The sequence below is a fragment of the Oreochromis niloticus genome, linkage group LG20, assembly GCF_001858045.2.
Source record: "Oreochromis niloticus isolate F11D_XX linkage group LG20, O_niloticus_UMD_NMBU, whole genome shotgun sequence".
Taxonomy (NCBI): Eukaryota; Metazoa; Chordata; class Actinopteri; order Cichliformes; family Cichlidae; genus Oreochromis; species Oreochromis niloticus.
The window spans coordinates 15384594-15408897 of record NC_031984.2 but is presented as its reverse complement, the minus strand read 5'-3'; the positions used below and the strand labels follow the sequence as shown (position 1 = coordinate 15408897).

General features: G+C 40.4%; 1 protein-coding gene across 1 annotated transcript in view; it reads left to right on the top strand.

The window, feature by feature from the left end:
• LOC100700254 (metabotropic glutamate receptor 7) overlaps nucleotides 1–13351 on the top strand; it is a 72182-nt gene extending 58831 nt beyond the window's left edge. The window contains exons 9-10 of the mRNA XM_019350229.2: nucleotides 6453–6705; nucleotides 12228–13351. Of these exons, the coding sequence (XP_019205774.1) occupies nucleotides 6453–6705; nucleotides 12228–12277 (303 nt within the window). The 3' untranslated portion in view covers nucleotides 12278–13351. The remainder of the gene's footprint in view (nucleotides 1–6452; nucleotides 6706–12227) is intronic.
• The last annotated feature ends 10953 nt before the right edge of the window (nucleotides 13352–24304 follow it).

The window sequence follows — 24304 nt, the reverse complement described above, 5'->3', positions numbered from 1 at the left end:
TGGTCAAGTATAATGGAAAGAAAGAAAGGTTGTAGTTGTGATTTTAACTTTAGTCCATTATTTTTTATCAGGGAGAAGGGAGTGTGACATCAGTTTCACACTCTGTGCACAGTTAAGATGTGGAGTATTGCCATTACATATTGAAATGGGAAGACACAGAGGTGTGACCGAAGATGAAAGAATCTGCGAATATTACGAGCTAAATGAGACGAAGAGCGGAATTCACTTCATTTTATCTTGTCCTTCATATCATGATTTATGACGACCGTTGTGTAAAAAAAGTTAATCTTTCTGTTTTAGATGTGAGGCGGAATGAGAATGGAGCTTTAATTAATCTTCATAATGTTTTTGCATTTTTTAATGCATTTCTAAAGCATGAGAACGCAGGGCAAAAGTGGCATATGGCTATATCAGAGACTGCGTTATATGGGTTACAGACTGCAGATATGAACTTGGTCACATTTAAAACATTTGGCTCTAATGGATGCAGAAGTAGTGTTTGATTTGCCTGGATTTATTTATGCCTTGGGTTTTAATGGGCTGTGCTCGTGTGTTTTTATATTTCCATAGTGAAATATCTCCTTGGGCGTTATACTTGGGGAGCCTTATGCATACGTTTGTTTGAGCACTTATATCTAAGTCTGGATGATCCGGATGTTAGGTGACATTTGGTTTGTTGTGTCTGATAATCCCATGAAAGATGGGTCATATAAATGTCCAAACACAGAAATTAAAAATTCATATATTTATTCATTCATGCAACACTGGGAGCTGCAAAGCAGAAGCTGCTCATAGCTTTCCTGACTGTTGTGATGCAAAGAGAAAATAATATAGGTTTTATGTATATTACCTTTTACACTTTTAAGGCAGGGCCACTGATTGATTGAAATCTTTGCAAGGCTTTGCTTAAAAAAACATGCATGCAAATTCAAATTGAATATAATCTGGAAGAACAGTCTGCCACTACTGCCTTGACATCATCTATATTGTAGGTGGGGAATAATTTATTTTGGTAATGTCAACCAGTCTCAGAGAAGTATCCAAACAATATGAACACATCGTTCATTATTTGTAGTTCCGCTATCATTTGGAATAAATATATAAAACGCTATATTAGATTTTACCTGTTGTAATTCAGTTGAGATACTGTTCATGACAGATGCCATCCAGCCAGAGGCACTTGACTGCATTGCATTGTCACTGAGGAACCGTGTAATGCGCATTATCTCAGAGTATGTGATTAAAGTTTGATTGAATGTTGTCGAAACTGTTGTTGCTGACAGAATCATCGCTCTCAATGTCGAATTTTCTTCATTGTGAGGGAGCATCAGGCCGCGAGGAGCTGTGGAGGATCCTCAGCTTCTCCACAGGCAGTGTGTGTTCTCCTCTAGTATCTTTTAATAGGCTTGTGATCATCAAACTTTACCAAAACCTGTCTCTCTCACAGATTATCTCTGCCTTTGGAACTCCTCTAAATATTGGCCAAGGTTGAAATGATTTCCCAAATTAAAAAGTTTAAAAGGGACCTAATACTCTCATTTCCAGCACCACGTTTTTTATTCTTAGACTCCACTAGGGTAGCTTTGCATAATTCACGGTAAAAAGTTTCTTATTGATTGTATCCTGTGTCATTGTGCAGCCTCTTATTAAAGCCTCTTTTTGAAACAAGGCATTTTAGCTGTCCTCCATTTAGGGCCACCTTCCCCTTAAGCCATCTTTATTCCGATCGGCTGCCCCAGACAAACAGAAGGTTGGGTGGAATAGCTGTGGCTTAGGTGACCATATTAAGGCTAGCTGCCACTACTCAAAAAAAAGTAAATTATTACACATTACTAGTACATGCCTATGCTACAATATTGCTATGCCTCTGCTTGCAAAGCGATAGACTTACTTATACTTACTTACCCGCATGGAGAAAATTGAGGGAAAAAAGGCAGTAGATTAAAATTGGGTCACTTTAGCCAGTTGCTCTGTGGTTGCTAGGCATGTATAATTCATCATTTGTGGATATAAATAAGATGTTATTGTCACGAAATTAAAATGATAGGATGCTTTCATAAGGTTTTGTAGGTGTACAAAGACTTTAAGCTCATTGCTAGACGGTTGCCAGGCAACATGATGGCATTTTAATATATTGTACATATTTCAACTTTTAGAGGTATAAATTAGATATTACTGTCATGAAAGAAAAATGATGCAATGTTTTCATAAGGTTTTATGGGTGCATAAATGCTATAAACAGGTGATGTTAGCCTATTGTGTGGCGGTTGCTAGGAAACGTGATGATCTTTAATCTCTGACATGGATAAGAACCTTCAAGACCTACCTGCGTGGCAAGTTTGGTCACTCAACTCCTGATCGTGTAGGAGGAGTTTGCAAACTAACAAACACGTAGAGAGACTTAAATTTTAGGTAATGCATTACATTAATTACTTAATTACTACCTGGAGAAAGTGAGGCACTACACTACTTTTTAGATTAATTTGTCGTTACTTTGTAACATGGCCTGACGTGAATTGTCACATAATAACCAGTAACAATATCAACTTTAGGCTACAGGTCCATATACTGACACAAATCCCTGTCCTAATCACAACACACAAGAGCAGTCCAAATGTAAATAACTACAGGCAGAAATGGAGGCTGCAAAGCTTCAAGCCTGTCAGCTCATCACTTTTCGGTTACATGCTGAAGATCGTCTCTTGCTGCTGGGCTGGGGTAGGCGTTCACTCAGCTTTAGCATCGCTTTCAGTTCTTCAATACAGGCTTTGTGTTCACGTGATGTCTATGCAGATGCTTGCAAAGATCAAGTGCTGTGTGAGCAGAAGCTGATAATTCCTACTGTCCTGGACACAGTTGTAGCTTTATCCTCACATTCTTGTCCTTTCGTGCAATAAAAAGTTATAGACCGCTCCACAGTTTTCCTCCTCCATCCATATGAAGAGAAGTCAGCTAATTGCAGCAAGTACCTAGGAAGAAAAAAAGGCACCTTTGATCTTTTTGTTCTTCTTAATTGTGCAGAGCATTGAAGAACCTTTGTAATGAAAGTAGCAACATGACAAAAACATGGTGGTAACACTTTGTAAAGTGTTACACCCAGCCTCACTGAGAACTGTCTGAAACAGAGCAATTACAGCAGTTTGAAGCATGAGCTTCTGGTTCACAGGGATTGCTTGCACATAGACGTTATTGTTTGAAACTTTGCCCTTGTTAAATATATATGTGACAGAAAATAAGGGAAAACACAGTAACTATGTTTTTTTCAAAGAGTTTTATTCTTCGTCCTGTAGGACTTAAATTATGTCACTTTGAATTTTTGGCTTCTTGGGACAAATTCTCCTGCCGACACACGTGATGGATCCTGAACGCTGTATTTTGACAAATCATGTCAAGGAAACATCAAAAATGATTTCCTCTAATTGTTGTGACAATTACTTACCTTCTCTGCCACATGCAGAGTGCATTATCGGTCACAGCCTCTTAATCTGCCAATCATGAATACCAGAAATGGGGATCTCCTGTACAGAGTTGAAAAGAAGCAAAGGCCATCAACACACAGAGCTACAATACAGAATCAGGCTTTGGAGCACAAAGCCAGACAGAGTTATTCATGACACGAGCCAGGATAGAAAGTAGGCCACCCCAAACAACAAGAGACATCCAGGTAGTTGAGGGGAGACTGCAAATCCCCTGGATTCATTATTGAAGGCATTCTCTAACGGGGCAGAGAGCATCCTAATTGTCACTTACTGAATCAAGTTCTTATCACTGTGTGCATTTATAGTACTCATCCATACACAATTAAATTGCATTTGCAGTAAGTATATCCCTGGTGGGTATAATTATGAGAATTACGCTCAACAGCTTTTTGTCTAAATAGTAGAAACATCGTCTGTTGTGACTGAATGTTGGCATTTGGCTTGTCAGTGAGATGTAAAATTCAAAAGCAACCGTTTGATTCCTGATGAGCACGTTAATAAATCATTACAGTGGTTATAAATAGTAAGTTGCCAAGCAGTTGTGAAAATGCCTTCATGTATTTATTTATGTTAAAGCAACAGAAGCTAATTATGAATGTTCTGCGACAAGCAAAGCATTTGAGTGGCGGGTACGAATTTGGGTCAAGCTCACCGAGATGCACAATGGAAAAACCCTGTCTCTGCGGTTAGAGATGGTTAGAAAAAGGATTTGTTTTGGTGTGCTTATGTGCCTGTGTGTGTGTGTGTGTGTGTGTGTGTGTGTGTGTGTGTGTGTGCGTGTGCGTGCATGTGTATTAGAAAGCGTGAAAGCCCACATACCTACACATGCTTTGTGTGTGCGTATGAGCGCACAAAGTGCCTATTACAGCTTATTGTGAGCCTGCTCCCGAATCAGCTCTCCTGCATGGTCAATAAATCAGTTGTGATAGGGTCAGCATTGCAGACTCTTTGGTATCAGAATCTCATTAAAAGCTTATTCCAGGCATCTTTAGTTGCTTGCACCAAACTAGTGTTGCTATGGATACCAGACAGGTTACCATCTACCAAACATGGAAGCGCAGCAGCACAGGCTGAAGATTCTCTGGCGATTATGTTTGATGCCACGTGCGCTGCCCCACAACGCTTTGACTCGTGGCCCCAAAGAAATCTAGTCATGAGCCCGGCAAATTTGCAGCTCTTGAAACGACATTCCCCCAGCCTAGAGTGACAGGGAACAGAGTGCGCTGAGAGTATTGTGATATTCATACAGTTATTAATGCATGGTGTACCAGCCAGATCGCTGCCTCTGATGCTGCTTCACAGAGAAACAGGAGGGTATGGAGGCAGTTGAGTGCATTGGCGTGTTGATGATATCAGGCATCTGAATGATTTTTGGAGATTAGAAGACAAAGGCATGACTAGCATGGAAATGAGTGAAAGAAATTACCGTTTCCGAATATTTACCAAGAAAGATTGTATGCAAATGGTGACATTTCCTCCTCTCACTGATTCACTGAGCATTTTGCTTCTCCGCAGACACGCTGTGGTGGATAATGTGTTTACAATCGTACCCTCTCCTAGTGCACATTACCAGTGACTGACTGAATGGCAGTATGTAAGTGACATCTGATGCTTTCAAGTGCAGTAGATTAGAGAGGAGGCTTTGGTGATCGGCTCTTCAAACAATAATGTCCCCTCTTGAAGTGATTATTTCTCCTCCAAGACCCTTAAATGAAACAAAGAGCTCTTAAATGTCCTCTGATTTACCGACTTCACCACCTCTTAGAAAAATCACTAGATTCTAATGAAGTCAGTGTTTAAAATTTGCAATCCCTACATGATCTGGGTTATGCAAGCTCACAATTACAGGCTGACAGTGTGAAAGGTGTTATGCAACGACTGAAAAGGAATGTCATGTTGGATGCATTTGAGAGAATGTACCTGTGTTCATGTCACGGGAATGGCAGTCCAATGAATGATCCTAGCACTTAACACACTGACAGCCTTTCTCAGGCTGCACTCTGCTGTGTGCAGAGCTGCAGAAAGATAAATGTAGACTTTCTATATGCTGAAAATGTAGTGTTCTTAGTGCATACATGTTCTTTTATTGTACTCTCAGAGGAATATACATTAAAGTGGGCCTGGTAATAGAATTTGCTAGTGGGAGAAGTAGGGGCTCGGATTGCTTGAGCGGTGAAATAAAACAACTCGTATAAAAGGAAAAGAAAGGTGACTTCAATATGTCATGGACAGCTTCTCATCTGACAGTGTGGTCCATCAATCTAGAGTGAAAAAAGTCAACAGGCTGGCAGGAAGGAGGGCAAGTAAGGATATTTGTTGGTGATTCTTCTGCTGTTGTCATTAATACGCTTGAACAGTCTTTGACTTGAGTGAGTAGCTGCAGGTCAGGCTTTAATAAATGCTTCTAGATCATGTACTAAACGCATGACTGCTCCTTTGCTCATAGCAACACATAGCAAATGCCGGGATCACCTACTTATCTCTTAATAATAGTAGGTTATCAAAACAAGAATTGTATAATTGAATAATCAATTAAATTATGTGGGAAGTCAGTATTAAAAAATATGTTCCTTTAAAACTATAAAAGTGTTTAATGACTAACATCATGGCTCCTTCTGCAGAAAGGTTAACCACATTGCAAGACTCAGAAAGTGGCAACAAACAATGTAATGTATCTTCTGGATGCTGAGATTTTGTTATTGGGCAGTGGCTATTATTAGGTTTTGCCTCATCACCTCGCTCAGCAGTGTGACTGCTCTTTAATTGGCAACAGACGTTTAGCCATCATCGCTGTCTTGTTTCTAATTTTTCTTTATAAGTGTTTAAATGCTACTCCTAACATATTTATCTGCCTCGTAGAGCAGCCAAATCAAAGCTGATACCACACACAAAGAAGCAACCCATTTTCATTATGTCTGCTGCTATTCTAGTCTTTATTAACATCACTCTTCACCTGTCTCTGCTTACTTACAGCTGTACATTCAGACAACCACCCTGACCATCTCTATGAACCTCAGTGCCTCAGTAGCACTGGGCATGCTCTACATGCCCAAGGTGTACATCATTATCTTCCACCCTGAGATGAACGTCCAGAAGAGGAAGCGCAGCTTCAAGGCTGTAGTCACAGCTGCCACAATGTCATCACGTCTGTCCCAGAAGCCCAACGAGAGGCCCAATGGAGAGGCAAAGACCGAGCTGTGTGAGAACCCCGCTGCTGACCCCATGAGTAAGTAATCTGGCGTGGCGTTTTTAGCCAACATGCAATAAAATAGAGAAGCTTGCACAGTTTTTAACATTTGTAAGCAGGATGCAGACTGTTAATAAACAGTTTACTGCACTCTATAATCATGAATACGTACACAAACTTTTTTAAGTGTTAATATCCAGGACTTACTGTGTGGACATCATGCAAAACTCAGACTTTCTGACATTAAAATTCTTAATTCATGACTAAAGTCATGTGATATTCTCTGAGGTTGAACTTGTAAAACTTTAAAACATTACATGAGAAAAAAATATATATATAAAAAAAACAGCCCTCACTTTCACTAGGTTGAACCAACTGCATCACACCCCAGAGGCCAGCACAGAGGGAATGCCAAAAGTGCAGAGTAGTAAGAGACACGCAGCAGTAACTGTTTCACAAAAACGACTTCCCCATCAGATCAGTGTGTGGTGTTCTCCTGGCAGTGTCTCTTCAAAGCATAGATGCTTCTAATCATGTAGCAATTCTGTCCTAAAATTACAAGTGTTTCCTGATTGCAGAGTATAATTTGATAAGGTCTACCACTGCAGGCACAATGCATGGCAACCAGTAATTGGAATTTCTTTTTTCTTGCTCATATATGACTTTAATCTGGAAAAATATAAGATTTTATCTTTGAATATAAAACTCCTGCCTAAGCTCTGTTTTGTACTTTTGTAAGCTACAATAATGCTAATATTGTTTTTCTATACAGGCTGAATGTGGACGTAGAGTATTACCAAAGGAGTGCTAGAAATACACATTTGAATATTTATTTTCACACTTTTAAAGACCAATCCATTGTAAAAAATGCTTGTACTTTAGTACAATACTTTAGTTAGACATAAGCTTAACCTGTGAACGATCCAATCTACAAACACATCCATTTGTGTCCACAGTGAGCCTTTAATATTAAAAATAGTCCCTTTATAGTCATGAGAAATGATACAGACCATAAAGATGACCCAGGAGCTGAGATCTACATCTGTATAAGAGATGTAAATTTTCCCAAGACACATAAATGAGATCTTTTTAGTCTTTTTTCGATCTTTTTTCCTTTCTTGTACTAGAAAGCCCATTCCACTAGTTTAATAGGATGGTGACTTGGTTAAAATGATGTATAATGTCCCTTAAAAAGGACCCAGTTATCTTGTATCCTGATTAATAGTTCGACCTTTAGGCCAGCTGCATGGCAGGGAACATGAGAGATGGGGGCACTTGCTCTCTGAAGAGATTTCAAGGAGCAGGGCTTTGTCGACGGGAATGGAAGGAGATTATCTGTCTCTGTTGCTGTGTGTTACTCATACCAGCCTTCGTCTAAAACAGTAAGCGTGATCCTGTTAGCAGAGAGAAAGCTGGGTATTAGTACGTGAGTGGGGAGGCCTACATATTTCCATAGTTAGGTGATATGGTGTTTGTTGTGGGTGAGAAATATCAACATGAGAAAGAGTTTTTTAAGCCCTTTAAAGAGGAAAGACTGCAAAGGCTGAATTTCAGGCCAGCGTTGCCATGGAAGCTTTTTGCTCATCTCTAGTTGTCAGGACGAAGACAGTGAAGATTGACAGCTCATGCAAATCACACATCACAGCTTCCAAAGACCTCTTCTCCCACAACACTTCTAATCACACAGAGTGATCATGGCACCCACAGGTGCACCAGCCCCACAACCCCTTTCTGGATTATGCCTCTGAGATCACAGATTTTCCTGGGAATTTCTCCAAACAGCCAACAGTTGTCACACTCATCTGTCATGAGCAGAATGAGCGTGTGGATCTGTGACTGAGTGTGCTTCTCAATGTGTGTATCATTGTGTGAGTCGAAGTGTGAGTTATGCGCATAAGTCAAAGTGCTGATGCAAGCGTATCAGGGGATGGGGAGCACATCTTTGCCTGTCACACATGTGGCTCTTTGAGTAAATAGGGGTGAAACCTTGGCATCTGTTGCAGTAGCACATCAAAAGTCCCCAAGCAGGGCATGCGGTCTCTGTAAGACCCTCCCAAAAGTGCCCCCTGTCTTCTGCTCTGTGTGTCTCTCACCTTCTGTCTCTTTTACATGAATATCTTCTCGCCTTTTCTCCCCTCGCTGCATGCACTCTCCTCCTCTTGCCCTTCTTTTTTTAGCAACATTGGAACTGACATTTATTAATGGCGAATTTATGTGCATGACCGCCCTGAAACCTGAACTGCGCCTCGACCATCCCAGGAGAATGTCCGTCAATTCCTGTAACCATCGGAGTGCCAAATTCCTTCTTTTCAGGGGCCCCCTTATGGAATGACTCCAACTGATTTATAGAATTGAGAGCATTAGCAGTTCTGCACATTTACATTGATATTGATACGGTGTAATATCATCATGATTACACCTCTCGGAGAAGAGGCTTCGCTCTGAGATGTCGAATTGATTCACTGTCCCGTTACATTTTTCCCAACAGGCATATGTGCGAATGCCTTAATGCTTCTCTGACTGATTTCATTTAATTAACAATGAAATCTGTAGTCGGAAAACACAACTTAACAAATGGAAGAACCAAAAGGAAGAAGAGTTATGGGAGGCTTTAATATTAAAAATTAGGATGATAGAGAGGATTTGCCTGAGCCAATTTCTATTACAACTAACTAGAATCACAGACGTTAGAAGATTCATGCTCTGGATTTTTTTTTTAAATACTTCTTTATATGGAAATAAGATGTATATTAGTTCATCAATTTAGCTCTCTTTTCCATTAAGCCAACTTTCTTCTGATTGGCTGCCGCTCACAAACAGAAAGTTTGAATAGCAGGCGAATGTAGCTTTTATCATATCTCATAGAAGACATTATTATTTGAAGCTCTGGCCATATCTAATATGAGCATTCAGCATTTTAACCGTATATATGTGACAGCAATTAAGGAAAAGCATAATATTTTAGGTCCCTTTAAAGGAAAATGAGCTTTGAGGATATGGCAGCCACAGATGGATGACTTGCTCACATAACTAATGTTACTGTCACACTAGAACGCAACCAAAATTACTGCAGTGAACTTGCGATCTTGTTTTCTTTAAACTGGTTGCTTCAAGGATGGGAACCAGGTCTGCAACCATTTGGAGTCAGCTGTAGTCTTCAAAACAACTTTGGTGCATCAAGATAAAACACGATCGATCAGTTTTCAGTTTGCAAATGAATGTGGTCAGGTTGGTAATTACATGCAATCTGTTTTATGGGAAAAAAAATGTGATAAATCATTCAAAATTGCAATTCTGTTGCCATCTGTATAGACAGAAATTCACATTAACTACTTACTTCAGGTCCAGACATAACCTAACAGAACTGCGATTTAACTGCAAGATGATACAGGTGCTATGGGGATATAGCTAGAATACACCCAGTTGAGTTTTTACTGCAGAGGGACACATCGCATGCGAGTTGTACAGACTAGCTCAGATTGTTTGTGCTAGCTAGATGTGATGGTCTAATAAGTCTACGTTTATAAATTAGATGGCAGAAGTTTGCAACACTTCACTAGTCCATCTGAGAGTGACAGGAATCAGTCTGAGTCAGGTTGACAGGTTACTTTCACCCCGAGCGCAGCCTGTGCAGACGAAAGCGGTCACAAAGAGGCTGACGCCGTTGCACGCTCAATCTCTGGGGTACCAGCTGCACCGGGCAACCACCAGTTTTTCCTAGTCACATGGAGGTTGCTGTCCTATTTTTGGTCTAGTGTGACTGAACCAAAAACAATGTCATCAAGAAGTGAAAAGGCAGCTTGGATTTGAAAGCTCCAGGTTCAGTTGCTTGTTCACAGCAGAAACCAAAATACAAGCTTTTAAAAGAGTTACATAATTTTTCTTCATCTATAAAATTGCATACGTTTGTACTGATCTGTTTTTAATTCAGCTTTTTGGTTTAGTTTTTAGCTTACTGCAGTTGCTGTGTGTGTGTGTGTGTGTGTGTGTGTGTGTGTGTGTGTGTGTGTGTGTGTGTCTCTGGGGGTGTGGGAGTGCAGGGGTGGAAGTAAAACTTTTATTTTTTAATCAGATTTGAACAGTTATTCTACATATGCAGTTTTTTTCTGTCCCAGTGACCAGTGAAATTAAAGTTAATTTACATAATCCTTCAAACTGCCCACTTAAATGAGGCGTTTCAGGATGACTGCATAATGGCGAGACTTGCTTCTGGAAGGGCTTTGTTAGAGTTAGGTGCCTAAACCCTGAGCTGACCGCTCCCCATAAATATGATACATAGAAATTGGGAAGTGATTAGTTATTATCCCGGGCGGAACCTTCCCAGGGATGCTGGGGTCGCGGAGGGGTTAGGCAACAGGCGGTGATGGAGGGCAGCGGCGGTGGCACTGATATGTAAGAGGGAGAGGGAGCGAGGGGGAATTTGCAGCTTAAATAGACTATCAAATTGGGAGGGTGTGACTGGTACTGTATGAGCTATGTGTTGGATGTTTAAAGATGTTACATGTGAATCATGCAGCGCAGCTTGAGCTGCCTCCATTTATGTTAACCCCTTAGATCAGGTCATGATTAATGCACACAATGTATGCGCTACTCTGGTGCAGATCATAAACAGAGAAGTGGGATTCTTAAAAAATGCATGCGGTTCAAAATGTTTTAGTATCAAACCTGAAAACGCACACAAAAACATCTTACTTAAAAAATAAATAAATAGATAAAAATCTTCCTGACTATGTTTACCAGCAAGATTCTGTTGTACATTTACTAATGTTTTATTCATCATACTTCCCGGCCAAGACTACAAAATGCAGCTGTAAAGAAACGGTGCGACTTTAATTGCATAGCCCATGGGAGATGGTCGCCATAGCAACATTAAAGTAGTAGAATAGCAATGTCTGTGATTAAGAAAATGCACAAACAGGACAACACGCCTGCAGATACACACATCCTCCTACTTGCCGTTGCTCTACGGACTACATTCACATTCCCCTAGCCCATTCTTCACAGTATGACACCCTGCTTAAATGTCACTGTAAGCCAAAGACTAACCATAACTCCAGATTTTATTCCTACCATAAAGTAGACAAGCCAGGATGACCTCAGTTTGCAAAAAAAAAAAAGCTTTCACTTTGAAGGTTTGAAGCTCAAAGTGGTTCTCGATATACAGCAGGACACACAAACACAAACTGCACGCAGGCACGCAGCCACATTCTGATACGTTTCCATGGCAATCCAGACTGGGATCGCGTTGCGTGCCCCAGCATTTGTTCGGTGCCCACTTGTGTGGTGTTTGTGTTTTTTATCACTAGTTAACATCTGAAAATAGAATCTAAGGCTTTACATGGGGGCATTGTGAGTTGAAATGATACACGAGGCCTGGAATTTGTTTCTACTGATTGCACACAGCTGGCGATAAGAATGCACAGCACAGCAGGAAGGAGGATGACGATGTGTATTTACCTTTGAAAAGATGCTTTCTTTTCCATTCTTCTGTTTATGTTTTAGCTGTGCTTAAAGTAAATCTTTATCTTTTTTTCTCTCTTCATATTTCACTCTGATTTCAGGTCAAGCAACAAAGAAAACATATGTGAGTTACAACAACCTCAGGATCTGATCTGCTTGGAAACGAATACTGTATGTCCTTTATCTGTGATTGAAAAGAGAGCTGTAGAGAAGCAGAGAAAGACAGACAGAGGCATCCCAGCACCACCTGCAGTACCTATGCACTCCAGGACTATGGATTGCATCCAACTTTCATCCAGACATGATGCATGAGTCCTGACAGAGACTAGCACGGCTTTAGGCCTGTGTGGCTGGGTCAAGCCTCCAGAACCAAACTGTAGGTTTTTGGGTTTTTTTTAAACTTGTGTCATGGCCCCACCCCCACCCCTTCTCTCTCTGACAGAGATCAACATGCCTGCTAAACAGGGGGCCACCGTGAATGACAGGACAAATGCAGAAAAGGACACTGGATCTGCTTTCAAGATATTTTCTTTCAAAATGTCATTAAAGCCATATTCTCTTGGGGTTCCCATTATTGGATTTCTGTTTGTATTGTTTCTAAGTGATTTCTTTTTCTTCTGTGCCTCTTATTTCTTGAAATTGATTTAATAACCTTAAACAGCAAGCTCTGCCACATACAGTAATTTATTTTAATTAAATCAAATCAGTTCCAGATGATTCTTATGTTAGAGTGATGGGCATTGTAAGTATATATTTTTTTTTTGTAAATATCTGAGAGTATTTTCATGTTTGGAGTAAAACAATAGATATCCAGTCTTTGTTCAGTTGGATTTGAATGGTTATGAAAAGCACCACAAAGTGTTCACTTTGCATGTGCCAATGTATGTTTGTTCTATTTGATGTAAACTTGAAGAAAAAAAAAAAGGGGAAAAAAGAAAAATAAATTCTGAAAATGATAATAAGCTTCAGCATCCTTCTGCGGCTCGTTTTCTTTACCTGAAGTGAACTTCACTGAGTGACAGAATATGGCTTTAATCTGTTGTTGAACTGACCTTCCCTGTATCTGCAAAAGCATGTTTGTTTTATTTAGTTTCACACTGGGTATATTATGCCTAATTATGGTGTGGGAAACATTAATATCAGAGCAATCTTGCAAGTATGTTGTGATGTCTGTCAAATTATGGACGTGTAATAAAATCATTTTGTTATCTTTTATACAATGAAACCAGACAGCATATCATAGTTATTTCTGTGCGTGCGGAAATGTGTGAGTCTCCGTGAGCGGGCGTGTTTGTGTGAGAGACTAAAGCAAGTCCAAAAGTGGCGTACAAGTGCAATCAGGCGTCATGTTTTTTATACTGTAGGCTTGCGTAGCTGATGGAAATGTTTGGTGCTCCGGGACCCCTGCGAGAGAAAACAATGTCCACTTGCTGACTTCCTTACTCGCCCGTTTGCTCCTCTTCCCCCACCAACACCCCTCCCGAGTCTCACCGCCAATCCCCTACATGAATAATGTAACATGTCAGATCAATTTGTCCTGCTGATGACCAAGTCTTTACGAGCTAACCGCTCTTTATTCCCGTGCCTGCCTACAAGCATAATGTTACTATTTTCAATATTGATTATTGCATCAAAACATGAATAGGCCACGCATGAGAGACTTCTGCTTCTTCACCCTCCAGGCTGTTACGTGGGCAAATAATATATGACCAAGAAATGCCGATTCCTCTTGTCTGTGCGTGTGTGTGTGTTTGTGCAAGAGGGGGAATGATACACACAGGTTTTCAGTTGTTTCTCTTTCCATTTGTCTGGCTTCTCGCTCCACTCCTGTGGGACCAGATGGTCTTTACTTCTCATACGCACAGTCTGTCATTTTCTGTTGCACACGGCCAAGAAAAATCCCACTTATACCCAATTAAGACTAGCCTCTCCCCCACCAAATTAATTGCCTGTGTCAGTGCCTATGTGCAAGTAATCAGTAGGGGCTGTACAGTTTAGATTTGCGGCTCAGCAAAAAAAGGAACCGAAACAATAAATAGCTCAAGCAATATCTTTTTGGATCGTGATGCAAAGAAAAGAAAAACTTTAAAATGCAGAAAATGTGTAAAATAATACAAAGCAGGTCCTGGAATCTCTTTTTTTATAAACCTGCCTGAAATAGTATGGGATATGAACTACTCCATCACGAGGCTCTCGGGGCTCCTACGTAAGGACCCACCTGCTTAGTATGCACCTGTTCTGTAGGCAGCACATTCCAGGGAGACTCAAATGGGAGAAAGAAACATCAAAGGAAGGAAACTAATCATGGTGGAGTAAGAGCAAGGCACATTCCACCAGGAGGGCTTAAATGTTTGAAACTTTTAAGGGATGCCAGTCACAGATTATAAGACATGGAGTATTTGATGCAGAACAATAGGTTTTATGGGCTCTTTAAAAATGTACACCAGCTTGAAAAGAGTTCTGGCTCTTAAGAGCTGTCTAGTTACAAAAATTGTCAAAACTGTCTTCTCTGTCTACGAATTACAAGACTGTGCGACCCAATTTGGATGACAAGGTGACGCCGCTCCGCTGTGAAATGTGAGTTTCGGCGCGCACGTCATGTGACTTGTAAAAGTCCCAGCACCCAAGGCTCAGGCTTTCTTCTATCTGAGTTTTCATGTCACTTTGGTCCAGCTCCGCCTTTGAGGAAAGCCTTCTTTATCTTGTCAGAACTCCTGATGCGCTCTTTCACAGACAATTTACTGATGCTGGGTCTAGATTAGCTCTGTTTCATGGCTCCTGGGCTCTGGGCTCTCCTATCTCTCCATAAATGTCCAATTATCCAACTCCAGCCAGAGTGAAACCTTATCTGCTTCCCGTCAGTGACCAACTGAAGCCTGATATAACACGGGGCGGATAAAGACACTCTTCACTCTACTTATTTCTTCCCCGCTGCATCTTGTACTGGAAACCTCCTTATGATGCTTTTTGTTTACCAGCATCTTTTCCTTCCACTGCATTCCTTCTGTTCTCCAGAAACCAGGCCAGTTACCATTACCAGTACACAGTGACTTCAAGATTTCATAATTACAGTAAGCTAGCCACTGGCTAGGCATGAGTCATAACATCCACCATCTTCTCATTGACTCTAATTATCATGTGAAGAAAGATCACTTGTAAATTTTGTTGCTCCACCAGCGAAATGCTGTTCGTTCATTCGCTCCTTTGTTTGTTTTTCTTGAAGTGATACATGAAAATATACAATGCCTTTCACTCCAAGTGAATAATTAGTCCGGGGTGCCATTCCTTATCTGTCGGTCCACAGAGCAACACCTTGGCCGTGCCTTGGCTGCACATCGTGTGTGTATGCATGTGTGTGCTTGTCACAGTGTTATTGCATTTATAATCAGCGGAAGAGACTAGGCATCATTCTCATCACATTAGTGTCTCCTGGTATTTATTTCTCTCTCTCTCTCTCTCTCTCTCTCTCTCAGTGCCTTCACCCCTTGGGGGGTGGGGGGGTCGGTGGGTGGAGAGAATAGATTTGAAATTTGCTCGTTTGACAGTCGTTAGAGATATGGATTCTGACAGTACACAATTAGCTCAGTCACCTCCTTTATCTTCACTCATCTTCGGCTGAGGGATTTAGTACATGTCGCTTCTAATGTAATGATGGTTATACGTCTCTCACCGCCTCTCTCTCCGTCTTCCTTTCCCATCTCTTCAATAGCCAAACTTCTAATTCTAGTTAATGATTATTCGAAAATTACATATCTGACTTCATGGATTTAATTGACTGCTGTGTTATTAGCATGGCTGAGTGAGACGAATGCTCTTCAGAATTTGCAGCTGAGTAGGTGCACTAATCTGCCACTTTCCCCCAATTTCCCCTGTCACAAAAATGCATTCATGGAGAAAAGACGTACGCAAGCTGGCATAGATCTTATGAATATGTTGCATATTTGTTCCTCGCCTTGGCTGCGTGGAAGTTGTCGCACACTCTCTGGAGCTTCTACTTGTATAGAATAAAGTAGTACATTTCTACCACTGAATCACAGCTCAGGTACAGGGCACAAACAAAAGCCAACAGCATTTAAAACAAGGCAGATCATCTGTGGCTTAAACGGGAGCTGACAGAGATAAGTGCTGGCTGAGTGTGAAATTTAACTAGAGAGCTAAGCCCTTGATTTCAGGGAGCATGGCATAAACAATGCATTTCCACATCCCACACAGATCACTGTTATTTCAAAGAAAAGTAAACGCCTAAAGAGAATCAAAATACCAAGATGGAAATGAATAGTTGGGGAAGAGTGATAGAAAATCCACATCAAACAAAAATGAAATGAAAGTGAAAACCAAAAAGGTGCCCCTTTTTGTTTGGGAGTAGATTAGTAAAATCAGCTGTCTGGCTGTTATACTTTCATTTTTATACACTTTCTGCTGATCCTGAGTCGGGCGCATAAATACTTCACACGAATCCAACTTTAAAAGCTTATACCCACATGTTTTGCTTTGGGCATTGTGCAGGACGTGTACAGTGCAATGATTATAAATCAATTCAAAGTGTGAATTATACTCTTACCTCACGCACTACATCACTGAAGATCGTGTGTCTCATTTTTCAGTTGGCGGTGGAGTGTGGAGAACTCTCCATTTGATTAAACTCTACCCAAAGGCTGCATCAATTATGTATCTTCACAATGGAGTTAATGGACTGCAATAGCAGTTGAAGATGACTTGACTAAATTTCCACATGACATGACCAGAAAAATATCACTTCGGCAATCTAACCCTCCTGAACAGCTTGCCTTCAATGATAAAAGATCAGGTCTGCTTCTGGCTTATTAAATAAAATCACATTTTCTTTAGTTAATTTTTCTGTTTCTCTGGGTAAAACATTCTGCCCTCTGACAGATCTGTCTCATCGTGGAGGATCCAACACGCCATACACGTGTAAGCATATGTTCACGTAGCCTCTCTGCTACTCAGGAGACAGTGCATATTCCTTATTGTAACTGTGTGGGGGTATGTGTGTGCACTGCATGTCTCAGCTCAGCTTGCAATCCATTTACCTTGTGATCCAGTTTCTAGAATTCTGGTCTCTGGGGTTTCGATCCCATGAGTGGACCCTCACAGCGAACAGAAGGGGCCCGCCAAGCTCCGACCACACTGTCACTGACCCATCTGGCCATCAAGCCAGCAGGGAGTAAGACCAAAGCTGTGCACAAACATCCTGTGCTTACATGAGCCTTGCAGACTGCACAATGCCTGTAAAAGGTAGAAATGGTGTACAGCAGCAACCACACACTGAGAAACCCTCATGTTTTATTTTGATGTGCTGTGTGTTGTCCGGACCATGTATAATGACACAGGGCAGAGAGTTTCCAGCTAAATGCATACCACAAAGAGCAAGATGCTGCACGGTGCATAAACTGACAGTGATCCTGCTGCTGTGTTGTGTATAATTTAGAGCCGAAACAACATGTTGATTCAGCTGTGATCTTTTCAAGTGAAGCGGAGGTTGGCTCGACATGACATTACAGAGCAAAGGGTTATTTAACCTGACCTCAATGCTGTTGTTTCTCCTTTACTTTGGAATGCAACACCGCATAAATGTTTCAAGTGACCTCTCACACGACAAGTGTCTGCCACGCGCCCTCAGCTGCCGCAGTAAGCCTCAGCTTAAAAGGCTGCGCTCACCATTAACGCCGGTGCAAGGCGAATTCTGTCATGTTTCAACCCCGAGTCGATTGTGAAACTCCCAACTTCTTAGCTTTGTCATGCCTCTGAAAATCCACAGCCTCGACGCAAATGGGCTCCTTCCATGACTGAAGACGAGGATTTCCATCCCCAGCTCTGGAATGGATCCAATTTATGAGATAAGGAGCAAAATGCAATTACTCTACACTTTCTAAATCTGTGACTGAATGATGGAGTCTCACAGTTGTCTCAACTTATCTCACTTTCTAATTATAAGTGTGACTTAAGAGAGAGCCGGCACGTTTTATTATCACCGGGAACTGACCAAGGATCACTTCTTTGCTGATGCACTGTTTAATACATAGCATCACATCAATGATACCTTCATTGTTGAGCATGTGATGCCATGGCAACCCTTCTGGAAGGTAATGAATTGAAATAAACACAAATATCTTGTAATAGGATCTTGCTGTCTATACATGCAGAAACTGATGAATGATAATTGCACTTTTGTGTTTTGTTGGCCACAGCTTGAGGCTACCTTTTATTACTCTACAAAAGACGTGATGATCTCATGCAAAGGGCATTAATCAGTATCTTTGCCATGATGTGATGCTACTGCCATCTATTGATACTGCAGCATCTAGCTTTGCTTTTCCCCCGTGCCTCAAAAGCCTTCAGATATCTCTATCACATCTCTAAATGTAAGACCTGTGCAACCAGTACTGACAAATGACAAAATGTTTTAGTTCTGAACAGACTTCCTGTTCAGTGCTCATAGCAAGGAAGCTCATTGTGTCTCTGTTAAAAAGCATTTAAATTGACTTACTTAATTCTTTCACAAGATGGCGCTGGAGTCATTGCTGATGGGAGAGCAAGCTGGGGCTTGAGATGAAGAATTCATCACAATCATTTTCAGTGCCATAGGTGCATATTTAGTTTTCAATTTTATTACAAATATACAATATCTCTAACCCCAATCTTCTTCCTCATTGCTTTAATGTGCCGCTAAAAGAGAAAACATTGCTAGAAAAGGTGATGTAAAATACCAAAAACAATATACAAAAACCTAAAAATACCACAGTGCTATACAGCAATGCTCATTTATGAGAGCAAAATGAAAAACAGTCCTTTTATGTGCAGTTAACCAATTCATAGGCCTATGTGCAATTTAGTTATGGCTTAAAAACAAAGTAAAGTAAAAAAAATATGCTTCCCTGGGTGATTGGGTCCTGGCAATATACTATGATATATGCATACAATAATACATTATGTGTATAAAGTAGAAACTGAAATGCATACTACCCAAATGCATATTCTATTAGACTTATTTTTTGTAGCACAGATTCAACAAGGTGCTGGAAACATTGCTCAGAGGTTTGGGACCATATTGGCACGATAGCATCGCACAGTTTCTGGAGATTTGTTGGTTGCACATCAATGAAGACAATTTCTTGTTCCACCACATTCCAAAGGTGCTCTATTGGACTGAGATCTGGTGGCTGTGGAGTCCATTTGAGTACAGGGAACTCATTCAAGTTCAAGAAACTGGTTTTCTGATGACTGCTTCCAGCAAGCTACTGCACCATATCAAAAAGCTCAGATCATTACAGATGGGTACACTGTGGTCACTGTGGTCGTAAAGGGATGGACATGGTCAGCAAGCATACTCAGTAAAGATGCTCAGTCGGTACTAAGGGGCCCATAGTGTGCCAAGAAAACATATGAGATTAACCTTGTTAAATAAAGGTTAACGAAAAAGGAAGATGTTTGGTTTGAACTTCAGAAGGTCATCTTGTCCATGTCTTCGACATGAGTTCCTACCATGTAAATAACTGATTAGAGATCTCCATTAAAAAGAAGTTGAACAAGTGTACCTAAAAAAGTGGCCAGTAAGGGTATGTTTTATTCATATTTATTATAAAAGCTGCCATCTCTGATTAAAAAGAAAAAGAAAAAAAATGCTCAGATGAGGAGATAATAACCAAAGTGACCTACTAACAGTAAAAAAGCCAGTGTTGACATGAGTTAGCAAATTAGCACTCAGGCTAGCAGGGTACCCCGTTTAGTTACACCACAAAACCAAAGGTAAAAAGAAGTCTCTTCTTCTGTTGTGCAAAGTTTATAGTGAATTATTCTATAAATTAAATAAACTTCCTAGTTACTTGCGTACTTGCAAGTTTCTGTAAAAGTGTGTTTATTTTGCTAATGATGCTATACAATTTAAGCTAGTACTATCATTTAAAATTTAAATGCATTTAATGTTTTATTTTTACTTCTAGCAGTGATTTTGTTTTTATGCCCTTTGAATGATAAACACATTCTGGCTTTAGCAGATCTGGCTTTGGTTCAGTTTAGTTTTGCTTGGCAGCATTTTTAATATTTTAGTACCTTGAATGCTGAGGTTAAAGTCTACCTCTCTTTATAGATACTCTCCCACCGCAGCACATTCTGCGTGATCTAATATGGCCATATGCAAGACATTTTTATGGATTGCTAATAATAACATTTGAAATATATACCCTGTGTTTCGCTGACAATTATCCTTCATCGTTATTATGGTTTTTATTGTGGTGCTTTCTTCCTAATGGGAAACAGAGTGCCACATTTCTTGGGCTTTGGGCATCTAATGAGGCCTATTACTAAGCCGTCCATATCACATGGTGCTGCCCACCATCATACCCTCTCTGCTACTTCCAGTGCTTAGTAGCAGATCGCTTTACCGCCCCCTCAACACTAAGGTACATACAATGACTGATTAGTTTTTCCTTTTTAATCAAGAGAAAAGTTTGTGTCAATAATACAGGGCAGCAATGGAAATAATTACCCTCCTGAGCATAATAACAGCCTGGCATGGCATGGCTACTGGTGTAATTAGAAATTGTTATGACGGTAGGAATTATAAACACACTTACAAAACAGTATTTTGATTAGCGGATACAGCTTGTGTTGCATAAACATCTAATGTGGGTACGTCGATACCTGTGAAAGAATTTCAATAACTAAACGCATAAAGTCAAGTATTCGTATAGATCTGTATCTACAGCTGCAGGCGCTCTCATTTTAGAAATGAAAAGTCCAGAAATAAATGAGATTAGTGGCTTTGTGTGAAGAGCTGCAAAGCAACCGCAACAGCAGGTTTTCAAGTAAAGTGCATCAGACACATCAACAACTGAAAGGTCAGTTCAGTTTTCATGAGCTTATACATTTTTCATCACATACATTAACTTTCATTCCAGGTACATTATTAATGAGTGCAGTGGGGGAGGCTGATGAAGTGAGAGATTGGCAGGGTATAAAATAGCCTCAACTCCACATTCTGATGTACCCCACTATTACAGCTATTTATTGATCAGCTCAGCTCCATTTCTAGAATCAAATCACTCAGCTGTAGCAATTAGGTAAGTCTTCACCTGGAGTATAAATAGAAAGCAGATGTGCTATCCCTTTGTTTCAAGTCCTTCACCACGTTTAGCAAATTTGTTCATTTTACCAAACAAGGTCCAGTTTGAGTTCTTTCTTTTTAAGTAAAGGAAAAGATACAAACAACTGTTCTTGTCCTCTGTGCCTTTCCTGGAATCCAGAGCTGCTGACATTAGAAACTGTGACTCTTACTGGTCAGCAACACAGTGGTGTGTTATCATAACGGCATATCTAGACGCGGCATATCTTTGCCCGTGTTGAACAAAGCAGGCCAGAGGCGATCCTGCAGGTGTTAATGGTTTGGTAAACAGTTTAAAAAATTCCCATCATTAGAAAGTCATTAAAAATATCCGAGCAATCTTTAAGGCATAATGCCAAAATGAATAATAGGGGAAAATTCACCCAAGTGAATTAATTTTCTTAATAAATTCAGATAAAACTAAATACTACAAGGTGAAAAAGATTAGTGTGACTGAAAATATATATATATATATATGTATATATATTGGGGTCATGACTTTCTTCTCAAAACTATTAGAAAAAAAAGTGAGACAAATTAAAGGAAAACGTATTACAGCAAGGGGATGTGTTATGATGCAAAGGAGGGCATTTTGCTGGTGGAATGGTTTTGGTCTACTTTTCCCGTCAGAGAGAAGAGTCACTGGGGTCTTTATCTGATGAAACATAGGATAGAAGACTTGAAGAATGCCAGAGTGTACTGAAGAGCTTCTGGTGACACTTGACAGCCTAAAACCTTTTTTTTTTTTTGTCAATCTAATGATCCATATGATGTACAAATGCTCTCAAATTAATAAAAATCTGGCTAATATTACTGCATGAGGAGGTGGCATGTCTTTATTTTTAAACAACACACCCCCAACATTAAAAATCACCTGCCTAATACTGTGTAGGTCTCCCTTCATCCACGAAAACGTCAGGCTGGCTGAGGTGCACGCTGTGGGAGCTTGTTTCGATTAGAATCTGGGGATTTTGGACTTCTTGGGCTCTCTGTCATTATCCTTCGGCAGTTTTCGATTGAGTGCTGTGAGGTGTAGTGTCTGGCCATCAGGCAGTGGTTTTGCCCTGAAGGAGAGCTCTTGGCAAGCAACAATATTTAGGTGGGTGGTAGGTAAGTAGCGTCCACTGTGCGAGTGCCAGAAGCCAAGTTTTTAACATAACATTGCATTGAAATAAGTTAATCAGTGTTACACACTTCACCTGTCAGGGGTTTTAATGCTGTGGTTAATCTGTGCAGTATTCAATCACACAGTTAGTGCTTGGAGGAAACAGAGCTTTTAAGTGCTGGCCACTAATATCTCCTGTAAATGAATCAGTCGCCCACAGTTAGATGGTTGTTGGCTAACTGATAAATGATTATTACCTTCAATTTGTAACATAATTCACCTCATAATTATCAATTATGTGTAATAGAGACTGGTGAGACTGAGCAAATGAGAGCATAATTACAGAACTGCCAAAGAAATTTATAATGTAGTTTTTGAAATTCATGGACATTTTCTGCACAAACCTTCACCTGCTACAGACACATGACTTACATATAACAAGTTATGGTATAAGTCACTGCTAAAAAAATAAAAGCGGTCTTTCTTTCTATGTAATGCTATCTAAAGAAATAGAAGAATATAAAGTATGTCAAATAGTTCCTGAAGTGTACACCAGGGCCATGATGTTTCACAGCAATTCACAGTTAAATGATTTTTCTCGGACTACGCAAAAACCAATCAAAATGTCATGTATTGTAATTTGAAAATATACGTTTTCCAAAGCAGCATGGGTCTGCAGCATGTCAGCTGTTTTTGACCTTTTTTGAATAAGCCATTGTAACAACAACTCTATACTAAAAGAATTTGAAAGCAGATATTAGTCATTGTTATTGATATTTCTCCAAGAGACGTAGGAGCACGGAGCCTAAAAAAAGAAAAACTGCCCACCGAAATGCCACAGAAAGGGAGCCCTTTTTCTTAAAATATCACACCGTCTCGCAGGGGCTGCTTGCTGTATACTTGGTTTATTACAACAAAGAGAGCATAGCTCATGCTGCAAACCCAGCCAACTACAGGAGCCAAATGTAGCATGCTTGTGTAAACGCTGTCAAGAATGTGGCAACATTGTAAGACCGTACCATTATCTACTCCGCTGACTCAAATTTAAACTCGACTTTAAATCAAAATTCGCACAGATGACTGATTTGCAGAAAAGCCATCACTGATTGCGTGCAAAGCAATGACGGTTTAAACAGGTATATACCTGTTCAACTGCTCATTAGCATAACTGATCGTGACAGCAACTCAATGCATTCAGTCATGTAGACATATTCAGAACAACCTGAAGTTCAACCACTTTTTCAGCTGTTGTTGTAAGAAAGAATACCTGGACACTATGGCCTGCTGAAGTTCAGACTGAGCATCAGAATAGGTAAGAGAAAGGTGATTGAAGTGACTCTGAATGTGGGATGGTTGTTGGTGCCAGATGGGATGGTTGGAGTATTTTAGAAATTGCTGATCTACTAGGATTTTCCTGCACAAACACCTCTGGGGTTTACAGAAAATGGTCTGAAAAAGAGAAAATGCCTTGTTGATGCCAGAGGTCAGGGGAGAATGGCCAGACTGTGTTGAGCTGACAGGAAGGCAAACCATTTGTTGCAAGGTACGCAGAAGAGTATCTCTGAACACAGGAGATGGGCTAAACACTGGGCGCCACTCATGTCAGCTAAGAACAGGAAACTGAAGGAACATTTTAAAGCAAGGTAGACAATAAAAGATTGGAAAAATGTTGCCTGGTCTAATGAGTCCCAATTTATGCAGAGACATTTGGATGGTAGGGTCAGAATTTGGCATAAACATAAAAGCATGGATCCATCCCACCTTGTATGAACGATTCAGGCTGCAGTTGGTGTAATGATGCGAGGGATGTTTTCTTAGCATACTGTGGGCCCCTTAGCACCAATTGAGCATCGTTTAAATGCCTACCCGAGTATTGTTGCTGAGCATCTCCATCCCTTTATGGCCACAGTGTACCCATCTTTTGATTGCTGCTTCTAGCAGCATAACACACT